General features: G+C 34.2%; 1 protein-coding gene across 1 annotated transcript in view; it reads left to right on the top strand.

The window, feature by feature from the left end:
- The window catches only part of SHOC1 (shortage in chiasmata 1), a 43,692-nt gene extending 22,837 nt beyond the window's left edge, over positions 1-20,855 (top strand). Inside the window, exons 15-29 of the mRNA XM_062513492.1 lie at positions 637-744; positions 2,322-2,509; positions 7,007-7,079; positions 7,746-7,748; positions 8,488-8,557; positions 9,115-9,303; positions 9,798-9,899; positions 11,511-11,622; positions 12,568-12,689; positions 13,596-13,689; positions 14,732-14,863; positions 16,173-16,322; positions 17,387-17,558; positions 17,775-18,332; positions 20,755-20,855. Coding sequence (XP_062369476.1) covers positions 637-744; positions 2,322-2,509; positions 7,007-7,079; positions 7,746-7,748; positions 8,488-8,557; positions 9,115-9,303; positions 9,798-9,899; positions 11,511-11,622; positions 12,568-12,689; positions 13,596-13,689; positions 14,732-14,863; positions 16,173-16,322; positions 17,387-17,558; positions 17,775-18,332; positions 20,755-20,855 — 2,174 coding nt within the window. The remainder of the gene's footprint in view (positions 1-636; positions 745-2,321; positions 2,510-7,006; positions 7,080-7,745; positions 7,749-8,487; positions 8,558-9,114; positions 9,304-9,797; positions 9,900-11,510; positions 11,623-12,567; positions 12,690-13,595; positions 13,690-14,731; positions 14,864-16,172; positions 16,323-17,386; positions 17,559-17,774; positions 18,333-20,754) is intronic.
- Positions 20,856-21,119: the final 264 nt, after the last annotated feature.

The raw sequence follows: 21,119 nt of genomic DNA on the forward strand, positions 1-21,119 counted from the left end.
TTCCAAAAATTTCTGGTTTATGATAATGAACTACGCCATTACCTGTGTGCAATTCCTGAAAATACCTTCTGTCTTCAGACTAGAAATTCCTTCCTGTTAAATCAAGTCCTATAATGTATATTCAAAATGGATACACAATACAGAATAGGAAGCCCATAAATTTGTTTGATGTGTGTGGGGCTAGGAAGAAGCAAATGTCATTTGAATCTACCTTTTTGAAGGTGAAGATTCTCATAATGAGATGTTAATTAGGTGCAGAAAATTGCCACGCTAAAATCAGTAAGCAATGTGGTTTCAAGGATGTGCCCAGGGGACCTGTTACCTCTTCCTCCAGCAAGCACCATCTATCTGTACTCACCTTTCAAAAACGCTGGCCTGTGTGCCACTTGCTCTGGGTCAGATGACCTGAGAAATAAATGTTATACTATATCATAAGCTATTTGGCAAGACCACCAGACCTGAAGGCTAACCCTTGAAAGTTATCACGTTTGAGTGTGTTTAATGAAAATGCTTATATACCAGGATCTTTTAAGATGCCTATACATATATATATATGTATAATATTATAAATTATATATATATAAAATAAGTTGTGAAGTTTTATTTAGACCACACCTCTGTCTTCTATTTGTAAAGGTAAAATAGATGAGAAGGAGATCATGCTGTTCAGACACGCCGCTCTGGTACACCTGCTGGTGACAGTTCGAGATCTGTTACTAACATGTGGCTTGGATACAGCCCTAGGTTTGTTTGCAGTACTGAATAATGACACTCAGAAACCCAAAGCTTTGTGTGTATTCTGCAGACCATCCCTCATGTTTGCAGATGTGACTCTTTGCCATCAGGGTATATGCTCAGTCCAGGACTGATAGACTGCTGTTTGTGTTATTCCATGGATTTGTTAAGAACTTCCATATATATAACATGTCTCGTATCTCAGAATGATAAATTTTCATTGGAATCTCTGTGTGGAAACTGAGGAACATGCAAAAATGTCAAGTCCTTTTCTATTTACTGTTTATCTTCTGTGAGTGTGGAACACTTTTCACATAAAATATTGTTTGGCTCTGTGGAAGTGAGCTATTTAAATCTGAGAGCATTTTAAGCAAAATCTTAAATGTTATCTAATGTGTCATGAGAAAGAAGTTTGAATTTAGAATACTGGACTTATGCAGAAGCTTCTTTTTGAGCTTTTCTGGTCTTAGTCAGATTTGGAATATGACAATCCATTGTAACCCAGTTTAATGCCTAAAATGATAATGCTGAGCTTGTCAAATTGTTGTGTATTTTGAATTTTCAGATACTTCTATTAGGATAGATCTGTAAGAAGTTGAAGTCAGTGTTTGTGAATGCCCTAGGGAAGTCAGACTCCCTCTGTCTTTATAGGAGATAAAGTTGCTTCAGAGTATCTACCTTCAGTCTGAACTATTCCTTAATGGAAGGTGGTTCCTTAAAATTGATGTAAAATGAAAACCAGCTGCCATAAACTGAACTGTAGGGGAAAAACTATTTTGTATTTCCTTAAATACCTACAGCAATAAAAGAGTAGGAAGAAGAATAGAGAGTGAATATATAAGTAGAATCCTAAGTACAATTCTTTTCTATCATTACTATAAACAATATAAAAGGATGGGAGGAAGAAAAATGAGCAGTTCGTCCTCCACTGTTTATTGTAGCAGAAGCACTCCTAGATGATATTTCAGAATCACAAAAGCACCTGTGTCTCTGAACCTGAGCAACAGCTCACACAGAAAGTTGTACAAGTAAAAAGGATCTGAAAAAAATTAGAAAATTGAGTGAGATACTAAGTAGGCGTTGTAGTCTGCACAGCTATGCTGTGCTGTGTGATTAATTATGCGCTTCTACTGGATGCATTTTTTCTTTATGCATTTTCAGATAACCCCAGCATTGTTTGCCATTTATACATAGAAGGCATCATTCAGAGTGTGAGGATAGTTGTGATAATATGGCGAGTGGTAAACACACAGGACAAACAATGGTGATAGAAATACTGTTGTTACTTAGTATAAACAATACAGATTAGTTAAATATGAGTGCTGCTACTAGCATCTGCAGCTTTAGGATGCAATCTTGTATAATTCTATCTGCAGTTACATAGGAGATGCTACATAAAGTACAACAGTTTTGTAAATACCATTTATGTACCAAATTAATGGTCACATTCTCTTTCCATATTGGGGAGCCATTAAAATTTCATCTGTTTTTGTGCAAGATACCTTCACATAGATTTTAAATTGATATGCAGATTGAACAATTATCTTTTGTCACGTCATTTACTTTTTTTGTTGCTTTATTAACAGGTTATTTGTCCAAGGCAAAGGATATCTATAAAAACATTTTAGAATCCTGTTTGAATAATATCTGGAGGCAGTTGAAGATTGTACAGTACAGCAACCAGAAAAAGCATGAAACACATCCCAAAATAACAGCACTTCAGTGTGAAATATTAAATTGGATGAAAAGTTATGGAGAGAAACACAGTGTTAAGGTTAACAAATAATGTAACCAGTTTATCTTAAAAAAGGAAATTTTTCCAGATTACATGAATAACTGCAAAGCTACGTTTTAACAATAGTTTGTTTATGAAAAAAGTCTAATATTTACCTCATGGCATCTATTAAATAAGGCTAATGTAAATTCTGAGAACTCTGTAACAGCAGTACAAGTTTTTGTTTGATCAAATCTCCCCTTGTTGCATGTGTGAAACAACATGCAAAAGAGTTTTAGCTTTACCAGGGCTTTATCTTGTTGCAGTTAGTCTTGTTTTCCCGAGAAGTATATTGTATAAATTTCAGTATAAATTACTGAAAATTGTAATATAATCTTTTATTTGAAAGCCTCAGTCATCTGACACAGGGACAATCATAGCACAAGTCATGATTAAGTGTTTATATGGCAGGACTGGGAGCGCACATATGCCAAGGAGCATGTGGACGGTATTGTCCACAGTTAACCTCTGCCCAACCAGTGTATCTGGCCAACTGCCTGGCATTTGAATGATATAGGAAACAAATACCTGTGAGGGATAACTCTGGCATAGAAGAGAGGGTTTTGGAGGATACTCAAATTTTCCAAAGATTCTCCTTTCTGGATGTGTGAATATTTTTGGTGATACAACGCAGTACAAAACACCACTTTCCTTTGCAGAATATTTATTATTTCTTTACAGAATACTGATCACCTTAGGAAACAAAATGACATGCACGGTGTTTAAAGTGTTCTAACTGTTTGGAATAGAATTTATGATCCTAAACACAGCCAAAAAAGATGTTTAAGGTTGTTTTAGCTTCTTTCCATACTTCACTTCCTGGGGATTTAATGTTCTTGTGTTTAAAAGTTGCACTGGGAGCTCTGAATATCTTTTGGTTAAATTTTGCTGAGAGTAACAATATAACAACTTACTATACACCCTTCTAGAATTTAGAATTAAAATGAAGCAACAAAATTGGTTGTCTTGTTGTCTGACACAGACACACTAAGATGATTTTGCATCCTTTCTGTCTTCTTAAAAGCAACACATTTTGCTTTATGATACTAGGATTATGTTGTAGTAGGAGACATATGAGAACTTGATGTCATCTTGATGTCAGCTCAGTGACAAGTTGGCTTTTCTTCTGAACTCCACTAGCTGTGATTTTAAAAAAATTTTAGCTGCAACTAAAAATTTTTAGTTTTGATTTGCTTGCTTGACTTAGTCATGCAAAGATATATTGCATGCAATATAATACTATATCTGATTTTATTCACGGTTACTAACTGTTTACTGTTTCCTAACATTCAGAGACAGATTTTAATGAGCCAGACTAGGTAGAAGTATTCCATTTTAATAAGAAGTGAAAGTTCTATTCAATTAACTGTTTTCTATGATATCACATCAATATTAGTTAATATGATGTGAAATATGATAGTTTCATCATCCTATTTTTAGCCAAAGTTGTTATTGATTGTAATGGATTATAATGGGACATTTCCTTTGTAAGGAAGAAGTTATTGCTGGTTGAGAAAAAAAAATTTTGCTCTTCGTTTCATTATCTTTTGTACTCATGATTAGATAGAAAATTACTAAAAATTTCATCTAGCTCACATGAACATATAATGGGTCTGCTGCTGAATTGTGTACAGAAAAGCAGGTCTACATTTTTAAATGCAGTTGACAAAAACTGATTATAAAGCTTCCAGTGGATTGTTGAGTAGCTCTTCTGTGCACCTACTTATGGAAATAGAAATCTACCCTTTGATTGTGTGTCTGACCAGAAATTCATTTCTGACAAGATTTAACATATTTTAATATTTATACATACGAGTATCTTATCTCTGTAAATCTTAAGAATCAGACAATTCTGTGTGCCTTCTTAAAAATCTTATTTTGTGTATACCATGAGAAAAGTTTATACAATGGCATAAAAGTTCAGAGAGTATCCTGTTAGAAAATATGGTATGTGTGTGTAGGTACATATTCTTCTTTATATACTTGGTGTAACATGTGCTTAGTTTGTATCAGTTGAAATGATGGACAAGGTAAACACCTTCTCTGTTGGAGATTCTTGTTAATACTGTGTCTGTTAGGTAGATTCTAATCCTTTTCAATATTTTTGTCTTAAGCAATATTTAATGAGTCTCAGATCTCTGGCAGAAACACTTATGTGACTCCATATACAGATTGGAAAATCTTTCTAAGTAGTTCAGCATTACATCCAGTACCTCCCTCTGATACATAAGTACTTTGCAGGCTGAATTCTAGATATCTGCAGCTTCAGTTTTGTCTCCGTAAGGATAATGTGTCTAATGTGACAGATCTGTCTAGTCTACTACACTATTACAATAGTAATAATGTGGTATCGTCTCTTTAGTTAGTGTCTTTAAATAGCATTCTTTTTGACTAAAAGAGCAGGCAGTTCCAAGCAAGTCAAAAGCCAAACAAGCAAGGCAGAAGCCTGACCTGCCTGAACAGGCGTCTTCTAGAATTTAGGTGGAAGTGGAGTGTATATGGACTTTGAAGGTCACTTAAGAACAGATGACATGAAGGGTCTTTAGAGAAGGGTTTTTCACTCCTGTAGTGAGAAAATTTATGTGGCCAAAGCTCAATTGAAGTTCAAGCTGGCCAACACTGTGAAGGATGACTAAAAAGGCCTTTTAAAGTAAGTCGGGAACAGAATCGGAATCAGAGACAGCATTGATCTTTTGCTTAACAAGGTTGGTCACCTCACAAATAGGTAGACAAAGCAGAGACACACATTCAGTGCCTTCTTTTGCCCCTGTCTTCAATCCCCAGAGCCCAGTGTTAGAAGGCTGTGACTATAGGATAATGTTAAACTCCCAGCAAATCCAGTCCTTTTTTGGGACTTGCTGCTCCATCTAGATGTGCAAAGACATAAAAAGCCCAGTGGGCTTCATCCCAGGGTACTGAAGGAGCTCAAAAATTTAATTGTGAAAACTCTTTCCATTATTTTTCAACTATCTTGAGAGACTGGAGAGATCCCAGCTGCCTGGAATATGTTAAATGTTTCAATTTTCAAGAAGGGAAAGAAAGAAGCCTCGTATTTACACACTTATCCATCCCACTTCAGTGCCTGTTAAAATTATAGAGAAGTTTATACTGGGAGTTACTGAAAAATGCTTGAGAGACAATGCAGTCATTGTCCAGCACAGGTTCACAAGAGAAAAGTGCTACTTAACCAACTTAATTTCCTTTAATTTCCCGCTTACAAGGTGACCCATCTAGTTGACCAAGGGAGGCCAGTGAGTGTGGTTTTTAATTTTAACAAAGCTCTTAATACTGTTTCTCACAGAGAGATGAACTATCCTCTACAAACTGTTCATCACAGAGCAAGACAAGTTGATAACAGTGGGTTCAATAAGCAGTTGACTGATGGGTTGAGCTCAAAGAATTAGAGTGAATGGAATTCAGTGATATCAGGCTGGTGGCCAGTGACCAGTGGTGTTCCGCAGGGCTCAGTTTTAGAGACAGTGCTCTTAGATGTTTTTATAAGTTGTCTGGACACAGGAATACAAAGTACATTAAGTGATTTTACTGATGATACTAGGAGGACCAGTGGTTTCTCTTGAGGATAGAAAGGCCTTACAGAAAAAATTAAATTGGAGAGCTGAGCACACACCAGCTCTATGAAATATACTAAGACCAAGTGTCAGATTCTCCATCTGGGATGGGGCCATCACATTTATACATACAAATTGGGAAAGAGACTGGAGCCCAGTGGAAATAGACTAGAAGTCTAAGTCAAGAGCAAGTTGAGTCAGCAGTGCCCTGGCAGCCAGGAGGACCAAGTGTGTCCTGGGGACATCAGACACAGCATCTCCAGCTTGGGAAGGGAGGGGATTGTCCTGCTCTGCTCTGCTCTGGGGCAGCCTCACCTCCAGTGCTGGGAGCAGGTCTGGGTGCCCCAATATAAGGAGGATATCAAACTTGGCTGTTTTGTCCAGATGGGGACCAGGATGGTAAAAGACCTCAAGGGCAGCTGAGGTCACTTTCGTTGTTCCTTGTGGGGAACAGGAGGCTGAGGGGTGACCCCTTCACAGCCTACACCTTCCTCAAGCAAAACAGCAGAGGGGAAGGTGCAGATCTATCTCTGGTGACTATGATAGGACACAAGCAACCAGAATGAGGCGGTGTCAGGGGATGTTTAGGCACATTAGGCAAAAGATTCTTCACTTAGAGGTTGATCTTCCCTGGAACAGAGCCCTATATAAGTGGTTAAAGCTCCAAGCCTGTCCAATTTCAAGAAGTTCTTGGACATAGTTGTGTCATTTAGTTTTAGGTAGTCCTGTGAGAAGCAGGGAGTTTCATGGGTCCCTTCCAACTGGAGATATTCTATGACTGTCATCATGGAAAACTCCAAAGTTTCTGGTTTGGCCATCTGTTTATTCAGTCTTGTGTTTTCTGTGCAGAGGAGAAAGAAATATGTATGAGGGGTGAAAGAAAAAGGTTTTAACATTACTAGGGTTTCTTTTACTTGTCTTCATACAGATATTAATCATTACAAGGATGGACTCTGAAAGAGAAAAGGCTGATTTCATTCATCCGTTATCTCGGATAGAAGGTAAATAATTATTTTGTGTGTATTTTTGAAGTAAAAAGTGGCTGTTATTCTGTAGATTGCTGCATTCCTGTTTGAATGCTTGGTGCAGGTGTTTCTCCCTTCTCAGGAGCATTTCTACATATTTTTCTCACTGTTTAATATTTCATAACTCTTCCATCAGCCTTTTATATTTTAATTTTATGTTCTCCCATTTAAGAGTTCTGGTTTAATGTTTTCTATTGCAAAAGTGATAATTTGTTGAGTCAAAGATGTTTTTAATAGAACATGGAGGAGCTGTGAACAGCCCATTGCCTAATTATATTTGCATCTGTTATATTGATCAGATTGTCTCATTATTTTTTGCTGATCATTGGTCACAAGCTTTCTTCCATGCAAGTGTATTCAGAGCAGTTAGATTTTAAAAGTCTTGAATAAATTCCCCAGCATAAAGCCTTGAATGAGTAGTCTGGTACAGATCATATTTTCCTTTAGCTCTGTGTTACTGTTCTTGTTTGGTAATTTGTTAAATATGTCAGCATAAGGAGTATCAATCTGTAAAACTCAAGGCAAAAAATATACTATTTCCAATATCCCCCTTCCCCACTGATAAAAGCAGCGCATTCATCACTTCAACAATTTACGTCTGTAATTTCACAAGTACAAGCTTGTTCAACACTGCAAATTCAGCTGGTAAAACAAACACTTTTCACGGAAATTTTAATTTGAGCCTATAGTTATGTTTAGAACAAGTCACTGATTTTTGGGTTTTTTTAATCCATTTTCATCAATCCTACTTGATTGAACCTTATCAAGTGTTGTGTATTGTACTGTTCTTTTGCCTTTAAAAATAAAGCTAGATTTCCTGTGCCCTTAAAAGCAGAAAGCCTGTCTTTTAGAATGTTTTGAAAGGGAGGAGGCATGTTCACAGTGCTTTTACTAATAATAATATTTAAAGAAAAGAGTTTTATTTGTTTTAAGATCTCAAGTCTTGGTTGCTAACACAGGTCAGTCCAACTACACTTTTGAAAAGGGGTGCTTGTGTAGTACCAATATTCCTTCTTAGATACCTTTTCCAGTTAAAATTTTAAATGTATAAAATGTGTAAAGAAATTTGACTTCTGAAGGGGCACATGTGCTTCCATTTGTACCCTTTAATTTTTCATTTCAAGGTAATAGGGTTGTGAATTTGTGAGACATTAAACTTATTTGCATTACTTTTTCCTTGGGCTCTGAGAAGGAAGTTTGTAAATCATTACATCCAACAGTATAATACAAACAGAAATTGTATAGGGCTTCAGCAAGACAGAATATGTAATAGTTAAAATTTTAATAACCTGTGTTGTTCCACATTTGCTACTTACTGTTCTGCATTGATTCATAGCCATAGAGGCTCATTTATTTCATCAGCTGTTTAATTTTTTTAAATCAGGTTTGAAAGCTGTGGATTTGAATTCCGAGAAAAAAGGAAGCCCTTTAAGTTGTAAAGAGATCATAAGCAAGTAATTTCAATTCTTGATTCTTGAGAACAAATTGTTTAGTTAGGACTAAGGTCAGTGAAAATTCTGTTACTTTCAGTTACTTCCCAGTCTGGAGTAAAGTTTTCATTATATGAACCTACACCTTCATTTTTAGAGTTGAGAATTTTGTCCATTCTAGAAAAATGCTTAGTGAGGCTTAGAGGAACTTTAGGGAACAAACAATTGCACATTCTTTATGTTGTTTTCCCTGTTTAGAAAAACTTCTTTAGAGTAATATGTAGAAAAACATGGCTTTTGCATGTCTAGAAAAAGGTGTTGAAAGGGTATAACAGAAGAAATAAGAAATTATGGCATTTCTGGAAAATATAACTCTATTAACAGATAACTGTAGGAGAAAGAGCATAGGTTTTGATTTTTAAATTAATTTTTGAAGGAGTTGGAACTTTAACCAGGAAAGGTAAATATATTTTTGTAAACAGGCTTTAAGCAGTTAGAATTCATCAGAGTAAAACAGAGTTCATTTTGTTCCGAGAGTAATTCTACCTGCACTTATTCATATTTTGTTGGGGTTTTTTAAGTCTTAGTAGATATTCCTGCATTGTTGTACATAATCAGCAAATTGGAGCTGACTTCCCTTGGACACACTTCTCATTAGCAATGGAATATGATTATTCTGAAAATTCTGGCTGGAAAAATCTGTGCAAAAATCTGAATGTTACATACATGACTTTTAAAACCAACCTCCCTGAAACAATACAAATGGGTAAGTGGTCTTCAGAATTGTAATAAACAATTAGACTGACATGAAAAGAAAATATTTTCTGTTCCATAAAATGCTGCATTCATATGCCTGTGGAAGAGAATGAGTAATATATTATGAGGGCTAAAGCTCAACAAACAGAGCTGGGTTATCTATGCAGAAAGAAGGTGTTTTTATTTGAGTGTAAACTTAGTTTTGGCCAGGATATAGTAGTACATGTGGGTTTATAAAAGATTTGTGCCAAGTTCATAAGTTGTTTACAGCTTCTGCAAGCTGTATCCACCCTTCCTCCTCCTAAGGGAATGTTTTAGATCTAAAAAAAATCTAAAAGCATAATTTCAAAGTAATTCAAAGGAGTTTCATTTTGGGGAAAAAAAAGTATAGAATGGAAGTATTTTATAGGAGATTAATAAAAGCTGCATTTTTTAATGTCTACTTGATGTCTGCTTAGTTTTTAGCTTATTACGCTGTTATCTTACACGTACAAAATGTTTCAGGGAGTCATGGTGGTTCCTTTCTTCTGGAAGTACAGATTCCATATGTATTTCTGACAACTGAAGGTCTTCTTAATATGCCAGATATTCTTCAGCTTTTTGAATCCAAGTGAGTGAAAATAACCTATTTAATCATGTGAAGTATTTATTTTCAGATTTTCAGGACATGTATGTTGTTCTACTCTGTCTTGTATTAGCCATCTACTTGGCTATCTGGTACGTTTCTGAAATTACACTATTACCATTTTAAGAGACAAGAATATAGGTTTTTTTCTGTTGAAGTTGATAAACTAGTACTAAAGATCCACACATATGACAACCAGAATTGAATTGGACAATTTTTTAAATGGTAGCTGATATTTTTTAATCAGAACAATTTTTAATTGTCTACTTTTCTCTGAAAATCATAATGTTAACAGACTTTTCTTTTCTTTAGTGCTTCTTGTTCCTTGGAAGACTTTGTGTTTAATTCTTCATAAAAATTGCTTTGGGATTTTTTCTTGTTGTTTTTATCTACTAAAGCTATGCTAAATATTCAAGCAGAACAATAGTAAAACATTGTATTTTCTGGTGCATCACAGTGTTTAAGAAAGGCTAAGTTTAAAACAAAGGCTAATTTATTCATTAAATTCAGATCCACTATTCACTTAATTATTTATACTCTATAGCCTGTATGAAAACTGCTAGAGCTGTAAATCATTGTGCTTCTTTATAATTACTTTGACATAGTTTTCTTGAGTTTTCCTTTCACTGTAATACATACTTGGTAAAGCTTCCTTTTATCTCATGAGGGGAAAGTAAAAAAATAAAAGAAAGAAACAAAGAAATAGGGACCAGATCAGCAATATCTTTCAGTGACAGAGATACAGACAGTTTCACCATGTTGTGGGAGAGACATGCCAGTTTTAATCCTGGCTATATCTTTGAGTCAGCTGTGGAGCCTTTATTGGTCTGTGTCTAATTGTGGTTCAGTAGGGGGGAAAAAATAGATATGTTTGACTTTCAAAATTTGAACACTGTCATGCTTTTAAACTCCAACTTGTTCTAGTTCTCAATTAAGCCTGGCCATAAGCCAAATCGCTGGGAACAATGTTTTGTTGCTTTTTCACTAGTTCCTTTTAGCACTGATAAAGGAGTTAAATAGGTGGGCAAAGAGCTACACAATTTCAGAATAGGTAAGAGTTTACTTTTTAAAAAATGTCTGAATACCCTGTTCATGCAAGTTTCTAAAAGACATAGTGCTAGCAGATTCAGGTTTAAATCTCTTGTGTTTCCTAGTAAAACACAACAGGAGCCTGTGCTGCTGGAAATTCTAAGTCACTCAAAAATTTTAGTATCATACTGATGGCAATCAGGGAGTTTGCTTTGCCTTGTCCTGCACGATCATGAAAGGAGGAGAAGAAATGCAATATGTAAAGTTAGTCAGAAAAAGTTTCTAAGTATCTATCTTAGTTTCTATATTACCTCTTTTTTTTTGTAAACTCCAAGCCTGGATGTCAAGATCTTCCTCAATGCAGTTAGCAATATAATTTAATTTCACTAAATTACTGCTACATTGATATGTATTGTTCAAGTGTGTCTTAAAGTGAACTGAGCATTTTAGAAAGATCAAGTCTGTGTAAGTCAAACTGTATTAAGGGGTGTATGTTATCCATTTCCTTTAAGAATATAGTATTATTTTACTTGTCTGAGTTTTAATGAAATAATTTTACTTCTTCAGGTACAGCATTACCTTTGTTGAAAGAAGCAGTAGTTACTCCTTAAGGCTCTTTGGAGGTACAGATCGATATGTTGTGTTGACAGTAGATGAATGTACTGCTATCTTTTTGCAGGTACAAAATTAAACTACTGTGTCCAAGTTCTGTTATCTGTTTGGTCACTTCTGGTCACATCTTCAGACTTCTGACATACCTTTTCTTCCCCATAATCATACTTAATTAATGCATTGTTTCACGTCACAAATCATTAACTCTACAATTCTGTCTGTGCCAGTTTGACTACTTTAACATTTTCTCAGTTTCTTCACTGAAGTAACACTTGACCTGTGATTTGATTGTATGAAATGTAGTTAAAGGATGCATACTTAAAAATAGGGTTGTGTATAGAAAATCTGTAACAACCAATTAAATGTATTTGTGGATCTATTCTCTTACCACTGTGCATGTTAATTCCTCCCATTTCAGATGGTTATCTGAATTAGTCTATAGAATAATTTATCCTACTTTTAATAAAAAATAATAGTCTAAGCAATAGCATACTACTTAAATTCTGGTATGCTGCAAGAGAGATTACAGGTAGAAGAACTGCTTCTGAAAGATTGATACATAATAAAATAATCAATTTGCATTAGGAGTACAACATAGACATTCCTACAAGCTACTGCAGTTAGTGATGTGGTATTTTATATAGTTAGTGTAGGTATGATATGATTTGTATAGGCCAAGTAAGTACTTCAGAAGTTTCTAACAATATTTTGCATTAGTAAAGTTCACCAAAAAATCTTAAGAACAGTCTAAAAAGGTATTGACAGTGTTTCATTTTAGAGGAAGGAAGAGGCATAAAGCTGTGAATGAGCCTTTTGAACTTCAGAGACAATAAAAGTTGGGAATACAAGCTACTTCTTCCAATTCCCATATGTGTCCTTAATACTTACATTATTTAGCTGTATTTATGTTTGATCTAGTTTCTGCATATTATATTGATACTCATTAAAAGTTTGGGGCAGCCATGGTAACGTATTTATTTAGTTTTTACTCTTTATTGAAATTCCACTGTAGAGTATGGAAGAACTAAATTGTGAGGACTCCTGTGACACTGTAATATCGAGACTGATGGCATTATCACTCCAATATATGTGCTGTTGGATTATTTTCTATTCCAGAGAAAGACTGAGTTTAGAGTAAGTTATTAAATTATTTTTATTATCCTGGTATTTTTAAAACAAACTCATCACTAAAGAAACTGCTTATTAAAACAAGTTGATACTTGTTTAACTTTGAACTTCTCTGTAGGAATACATTTCTCTTAGAACAATACAAATATTATAAGCTCATATTTCTAGTGTGCTCTGAGCTTTTCAATCAGTTACAGTGTTGTCATGCTCCTACTGAAAAACTCAGTGAAATTGTAACCAAAATGTTAGAAAAGTTTGGGATTTTTTTATTTGTGAGGCTATTTTTAGTTTTACATAAACTATAAAGAAACAGATGTTATAAAATAACAGAGTTTGATGAAGGCAATACTAACATGAGGTGCATTTCAAATCAACAGGTCCAGAAATTTCCCAGCTCTAAGGATATTAAATACTGGAACTATTCTTACATCTGTTTGAAGTATATTAACCCCTACAAATGCATAGCTATGCATTACTGTGTTAGTACCACTGTATATAATTCCCAACACAGAAACATTCTCCAAGTGTTCCTCCAGTGCATCTTTTGCTATAGAAGCACACCTTTTGTTGACATAGTGCATAAACATTACTTTACTATCTCTTTTGAGATTTTGTTCTGTAAGCATGTGGTAATTACCTCTCCGTTTTTTCCCCAGTTTCTTGAGCCAGACCATTTTCTTCAGACCAGACCTGTTTTTCTGTAGACTCTGTTTTTCTTTCCTTACAGTTTATCTTTCAGCAGCCTGTCCCTTAATGTATTCTGGTTCTCATTCCACAGATACTAATGCTCAAACTGTACTGGTATGCTGAATTCCAGGAAATGAAACAGATACTTACTAAGACATGGAACAAATTGTTTGAGATTATTACATATATATTAAATATTAATGATTCAGTGAAACTGTTTTACAGGTACAGTCTCAAGGGAAATACTCTGCTTAACCTTGTCTTAATTTATGCCACTCTAATTGAACTTACACAGAAGTCAGAAGGCTTTGAAGTGAAGGTAATTTTTTTCTGTATTAATCTTTATGATACGATATTTCTAAAAAGCTCAAGTATGCTTTCTACATCAAAAACACAAAATAGTTTAAAATTACTATAATAAGCGAACATCTTAATTCACTTCTGCTGAAGTTAGTGAAAAGACTGGCTTGACTGCAATACAAGTTGAATCAGATTCAAATAGCAGTTGAAATCTTTTTATTAGGAGTCAGAAGATGAGATCGTGCCTTTAATAAATTATTAGAATATATATTAATCTTGCTTATGTCTTAATTCAAAGTTTCAGATCAATATTATATTGCTGATGTGACAGAAGAAAAAAGACATCATTTGCTGTCAGCTAGTTTGCTTTTTTAATGTGACAAGATAAATTAACTTCTTTCTTTAAAAATCAGGAAATCTAGAATCTGGGAAATCTGTTTTACTATCTAGAATAATCAGCATTAAAATATGGGCAGAAGTTTCATTTAGCTTACCAAAGGTAAGGTAACATATTTTTGAATGGAGTGATGTCTTTTCAGACACTTTGTTTCACTTATTTGATGCCAGTGTTGAGTGCAGATCTTTATGAAACTCATTATTATTTACATATTAAAATTTGTATTAAATTTACCTGATTAAATGAAAGTTATGAGGACAAAGAGAAAAGAAAGCTTTTTTAATTTCATGTACTCAGCAGTGTAATTTGTTTAGGAATTATAGCTCCAAAGTGTTACACGTCTTCTTAAACTGTAATGTGCATCTCACAGTTACCTGTTTTATTAGGAACTCATATTATACACAGAAACATAAAAAAGATCTGTAGGATAAATAAATTAATTTCACCTACATAGGATTTACGGAAATAAGAAGTTCAGTGTGCAGCCAGGCTAGTGGTCAGGGCTTGGAGTTTCTCTGCATTATAAGCATGGATCAGGTTTAATTATTCAGCAGTACCAAGTATTCTGTTCAGGGTGACCTTTAGTTTTCACCTCACCTTCTGTAGCAAACTAGGACACTCATTAGAGTAAGTTTTAACCAAGAATATTATGTATCATTTTTAGGTAGTTCTTACACCAGGGATTGAAGAGACAGCAGTGATAGTTCGTCAGATTGCTGACAGCATTTTGATAGCATCTAATACCAGTCCTGATGAGTGGCTGGACAAATCCTGGCTTTCTGTCTTGCCCTCTGAGGTTTGCTTCTCTTCCCAAGAATTTACAGTTTTCTTTCTAAGATTAATAAAGTGTTAGGGTTTTTTATTTTAGTTCTCTTAAAATATATTATTAAAATAAGCATTATTATATATATGTATATATATGCAGATATATATGCAAGCATATTTCTAGTATATGTGCAAAGATATATATATATTATATATATATATATATATATATATATATATATTTCTATTATCCTTTTCAGCACAGTTAGATGCAACTTGGACTTACCCTGTGCTTTCACAATTAACCTGTAGGGAAGTTTATCCACCACATCTGCCTGCCAGTTTGTGCAGTTATACAGTTCTAGGTACTAAATTTAAAATACTACCCAAATAGTAAAAGATGAGCATACAGTGGCTCACTTGGGCAGGAAGCCAAATTCAGCAGTCCTGATCCGTTACTGAAGTCAATGGCATTGCTTGCCAACTTGCTTTAGAAAGAGATGGTAAAAACTTGTTTAACTCTTGCAGTTGCTTGTTTAATTCATTCCAATAAAAGCTGGAACAGACCCATCAATCACTGTTAAATATATCCTTTAACTTGTATAGTAAGGTAAATGTAAACTTGTATAGTAATGAAATGTATGGATTTGTTCATTTTATGTGACAGCTTTGAACTCTTGTAAAGCTGAGACTGTTTTAGGCCTTTGCAGAATTCAGAAGCTTTATGAAGCAGGTATTGGTCTGGCCTTTCAAGAAGGGCATATTGGATTATACATTTTCCAATTTAGAGATTAAGGATACTGGTAAAAAATGGCGAGGAGTCAGTGTTTTATGAAAGTCAGGAACAGGAAGCTGATGCTGATAACAAGCTACTCTCAACTTGCTGCCCTGTTTGTGACATTCATCCTCCCCCTGAAAACTCCTGCTTTTGCCACCTGTTTCATTGCCTTTAACAAATACAGCTTTTGTAAAACAGAACCAGATTTTTCAGTTTATATTGATCTGGATAATACACTTTTAAATGGAGAAATAATAGTAAATCTGGTCATGCATTTTAAAATCAAGTTATTCACTGCTTTTAACCTTTAGAAAATAAACATCTTTGGACTTGTGTTTTTGCCAGATTGTTATGCAGAGCTTACTCTTTTTCAGAAATGATACTACATTGCATCTATAGTAAAAAAAAATGAGTTTTTATTGGACTATAAAAGTGCACTGTTTGAAAACTGTCTTTCTATGATATACTCTAGAACTTACTCAGTAAGAGACTTTGTAGTAACAGGAAAAAAGGATAAAAAGTTTGTCAGATCTAAATCTAACAAAATAATTTCCATTTCCAGACAGAGAAATGCCTGCTTACTTTTCCATGTATCAATCCTTTGGTTGCTCAGTTTATGTTACAGAAGGGATCTTCATTGAACAAGTTATTTCTTGCAAGCTTTGATCAACTCCAGGAACTTCTGCCAGCGGTTCCAAAAAAAGTTTTAAAGGTCAGCCAAAATGATTTTATGTATTAGATAATTTTTTTTTCCTCTGTTGTAATATGTGGTTGTTTTGTTGGTTGTTTTTGTGGGTTGTTGTTTTTTTTTAATTTCATGCTACGTGTGCATTTGCTGGTGTCATTTAAAAATTAATTACAGGTTTTAGCATATCATTCATATCCAAAATGTTGAGTCTACTGATTTTCAGCAGATTTTGTCAAGCCACCGTTTTGTTTGTGGGAAGATAATGAGAGCATTTCCTTAATTGGAAGAATACTCATTAGATCCACTTTCTCCTCAGGCTTCACAATATTGAGTATTGTATCAAGTATTGTGCAAGCTTTAGTGATGTGTATTTCTAATGTAAAAGATGTTTTCCAGTTAAGTATTTCCAGGATTTCCTTACCTTCCTGCCTGCCTGCCTGCCTCCCTTCCTATAGTAAACCCACCACTTACCATTCATAGTACTAAGCGTTTAACGGAGCCACTGAGATGAAGAATTGTGTGCTCTTACTGTTCCAGTTGGGTCAAGTCTGGGAAAATATTATAGACTGAATATAATCATCCAATTCAATAAAAAATGCACATGATTTGTCACTCAAGATGGGTGAGGACCCCGTTCATTTAAGGTAAAGCATTCCATTAAGGTGAAGGAGCAAATGAACAGGTATTTGGTCACTGAATGTGAAATTGTGCATACAATTGTTTTAACTGTATATGTGTAAAGCCATCTTTATTGACAGAAGCTCAGATAAATTCCTCTGTGATGCATGATAGATGTCAATCCATTACAGACATTGCTTCCTTTATCTTGGTATAATGAAAGAGAATAAACTGCATTAAGATATTGCTTTTCCTGTGTTTCAAGACAGAGACTATCACTTAACCTGTTTACAGATTTAAGACAGGTGGTACATTGTGTACTGTACATGTCTCTCTTCTTTTGGTAAGTCTTTTTGTTGTTGTTCTTGTTCCAGTAAACAAAAATTTATATATCTTAGAATCTTAGCAACTGATTTAACTTTTTGACGTACCATAAACATTCCTGACAGATACTTTCTTTATTGTTTCAGCATTTCAGAGACATGATATCTTCATACAGCCTTAATACTGCTGCTCCTCTAGAAAAAACAGTGAAAAGTGCATCACACCCAGAAAACCAGAATAAATTCAACACATTGCATCCTGATAATAAACAAAATTTTCAGATTTTAGAGCTGCTTGATAAGGCACAAACCAGAACAGGTAATACTTTGAATTACTAGGAAAATGTGTCTCCTTTGAAACCAAGTGAAAAATCTGAATGTATTAGAATCTTAATCTTCTAATCATGGTAAGGTCAGTTATTCTGATGAGACAGACTGTAATCACAATGCTCAATGATATTTTGGTTTTCTGTAAAATGTACAGAAAATGTCTTTCATTCTCCAAACAAAATTGTTTAAATTTTTCTCTAACCAGGAACATCTCATATGAATTCCGAAGCCCTAATTCCTCCACTGAATCATCATAAAGGCTTTTTTAAGTCTGATCTTCCAAGTTGTATGCAAAAGAAAGCATGCTCATCAGATGTAATTACAAGGAGGAAGGCTGATTTGTTTGCTGTATCAAAGGACTGTGAAGGTTTTGCTTGTCTAGAAGTTAAAAATTCTCTCCCTGTTCAAAGAGAGCCCTTCAGGATGCATGATATCTCTGATCATACTTCCAAAGACTCTGAAAAAGAGGATTTCTTTGCAACTTTCAGTGACTGTGCACTTCAGGAGAGGTCTAAAAGTTTTCTAGAAGAATTTAGAGACACAACTTTTAAAAGCCCAGAAATTCAGATTGACCAACCCCTGTGGAATGATTCTACATCCCCAGACCCATGTAATTCATTTGCTCATGATGGTTTTCTCTCTGATTTCTTTGATGATATGGATGAGCTTCAAAATCTGAATTTTAACCAAATCAGTGGAGCATCTAAAGGAAAGAGAAAACAAAGGCCTCCATTCTTAGGGACAAAAGAAAAAAATAAAGCAGGTAAGTACAAAGTAAACAGATTTTGCTGAAATTCTTTTTGTTACTCAGCTGCAAAGTTGTAGGGAGTATTTATTAGTCTGTATTTTATCTTTTATTTAAATAGCTGCTAAATCAAATTCAACCTAACAATTGCATTCTCCCTTTGCTAAAACTTAGATGTGTATGTATTTCTTCTGTGATAAAAGTTTCCTTACAGGTTTTGTTTTGAGCATAAAGATGTCTTGGGGTATTTAAAAAAAAAACAAACCTACAAACTAGAATTGTGTACTGCCATTATTTTTCCCTTATAAAAGCAAAGTTCTTCAACAGTGTAAGATTCAGCTTCTTTTCTCTTTGACAATACCTAAAATATAGTTAATGAACATGCTAGAATTAGTTTAAATGTTATGGGGAAGATTATTTTGTAAACATAGATTTGGACAAGGATGAAAAAAAGACTGTCTTTTTCTATAGGACAAAAAGGAGATTCAGCAAATCCTGAGAGTGAAATTCTGCTAATAGCTGTGTTTTTCTGTTGGCACTAATGGAGTAAAAATGGCACTCTGAAAATTTTCAAAGTTTGTTTGATATAATTTCTTATTCTTGGAATACTTTTTCAGCTAGTATCTCCAGGGGTAAACTCTCCACTTGAAATCTGTCCAAAGGTTGTATTTTCAAAAAGATGGTATGATGTGTACTTCAAAACTTTGTTTACCCTGAAAGTCCTTATACAAAATATTATGCTTGCCTTTTTTTTGCAGTTTACTTATCTCTGGTTTACTCCATCAAATATAGTAAGCTTGAATCCTTTTTTAATAAGCTGTATGTATCCATGGAGTCTAGCAACTAAGAAAGTCCCTGTCAGACTATATATTGCTGCATCTTTTATTGTAGTGTTTTTTTAAAATTCTTCTATTTCCCTGTAGGTGAGAAAATTTTTTTAAAAAATGCAAGTTTAAATTTGTTTTTAAAAAGTGCCCAACACATAGTACAGATCACTTAATTTATGATTTGTCGGTTGCTTGCTGTCATTAAATCTTTTGGTGGTACAAGGTCAGCACAGCATTAAAATGTTTTCACTGATCAGATCAGACTCATTCATGAAAGCCTATGTAATTTAAATCTTTCTTGGACTGCTTAGGGTAATTATGGAGGTAAAGAAGAAAAATTAATTGGATATGGTGAACTTCTTTTAATTTTCAGCCTATGTACATTGAAATGTTCATGCAGGAACTCTGAACCGACCTTTTCCTTCTCTGGAATTAAAATTGAAGCATGAGTGTTGCTGAGTAGGTAACAAATGTTCCAGTAACCTGTGGCTGGCACTGATAGCATAAAATTATACATACAGTATATTTCAGTAGAGATCACAGCAGATTGTCCTGGTACCAAATTTTACAGTGTTCAGAAAATACTGTGATCTCCAACTGGTAAGATTTCTGTATTTTTCTTGCCCAGTAGGACAAAAGGATACTTGAATGTGAATCAAATCAAAACAAGGAAAAGTGATTTTTGGTTTAGATTTTGGAAGAATAGTCTTATTCTACTTTATAATTCACTAACCAGGAGAAAAATGAGTATACAAAATAGTTTTGAATGCTAATGCAACCCCCCCCAAAAAAAAATTAATAACTAAAACCCAAAAGATCCAGCCAAAAAAACAAACAAACAAACCCCCCTAACTTCACCTTAATACAGTAAAGGCCTCTGAGAGCAAAAATTTAAGAAATATGAAGAGAGTCAAGTTAAAAAGATACACTGGGAAAAAATCCCAAGGATTTCTTCAGGTGCAAGATCAAGGTCTCATTAAACCACAGATAATTCATGACATCATGCCAAGCCAGTATTTCCACTGGAACAGGTCAAATCCTTAGATCAGTTGTAGCATTTTCTGACAATACTTTTTGCAAAGACTAAATATAATTTCTTTGTATTTAACTTTTAGTAACTTTTTTTGAATAAGCAACTTCTCAAATACATTATTGTAAAAGCACTTGAACCTTAAGAATGTAAGTAGCTTTTTAAAACAACTTAGAAACATGACCATGTCTGGTTAAACAGAACTAAATTTCAACAATTATAGAATAGTTCTAAGTGTAGTATCAATGAAATAGAAATAAACATTAAATATTTTCTGAAGTCTTGCAGTTAAGTATATGTTGGTTTATTTATTTTTGTATAAGGTCACATATACCTATTACAGGACAGTATGCATATGCATAAATATGCATAAAATGGGTCAGTAGCAGTAAGAAGTAGCAAATATTAATCTGTACACATTTTATTTTATGATAGTTGATACGTTTCTTAGGGAACACACCAGTTAAAGCCAAAATCTGTTACTGCTTCTGAGAAGCACACACAGTTTGTCTTAAGTTAAGTCTGCATACATGTTGTATTTAGAGTTTATCACAGTTTTTCACTTTTTCACTTATTTTTTCAGATTCAGGATTTCCAGAAGTACAGGAGTTCAAAAAAAGGAGATTGACATATGAAAGAGTCCCTGGAAGAAGAGATGGACAAACGCGCCTTAAATTCTTTTGAACAGAATGGGGACTTGTATATTACATACTTGTTTTTGGGTTTTCATTCTTGAACTCTTTAAAGGGAAAAAACAAATTATTGGTATTAGTTTTTAGAAATAAATTAGGATTTGGAAATTCTTACTAGCTCAGGATATCTCTGTCTGTTTTTAAAATGTTGCTAAACTAAGTAGTTTCTTGAAGCTGGATAGTTACTGCTTCTCTGTTGTCATGGGTGATGTAGAGGTTCTTTATCACTCTTCATATTAAAAAAAAAAAAGTCAAA

Source organism: Cinclus cinclus, chromosome Z (assembly GCF_963662255.1).
Source record: "Cinclus cinclus chromosome Z, bCinCin1.1, whole genome shotgun sequence".
Lineage (NCBI taxonomy): Eukaryota > Metazoa > Chordata > Aves > Passeriformes > Cinclidae > Cinclus > Cinclus cinclus.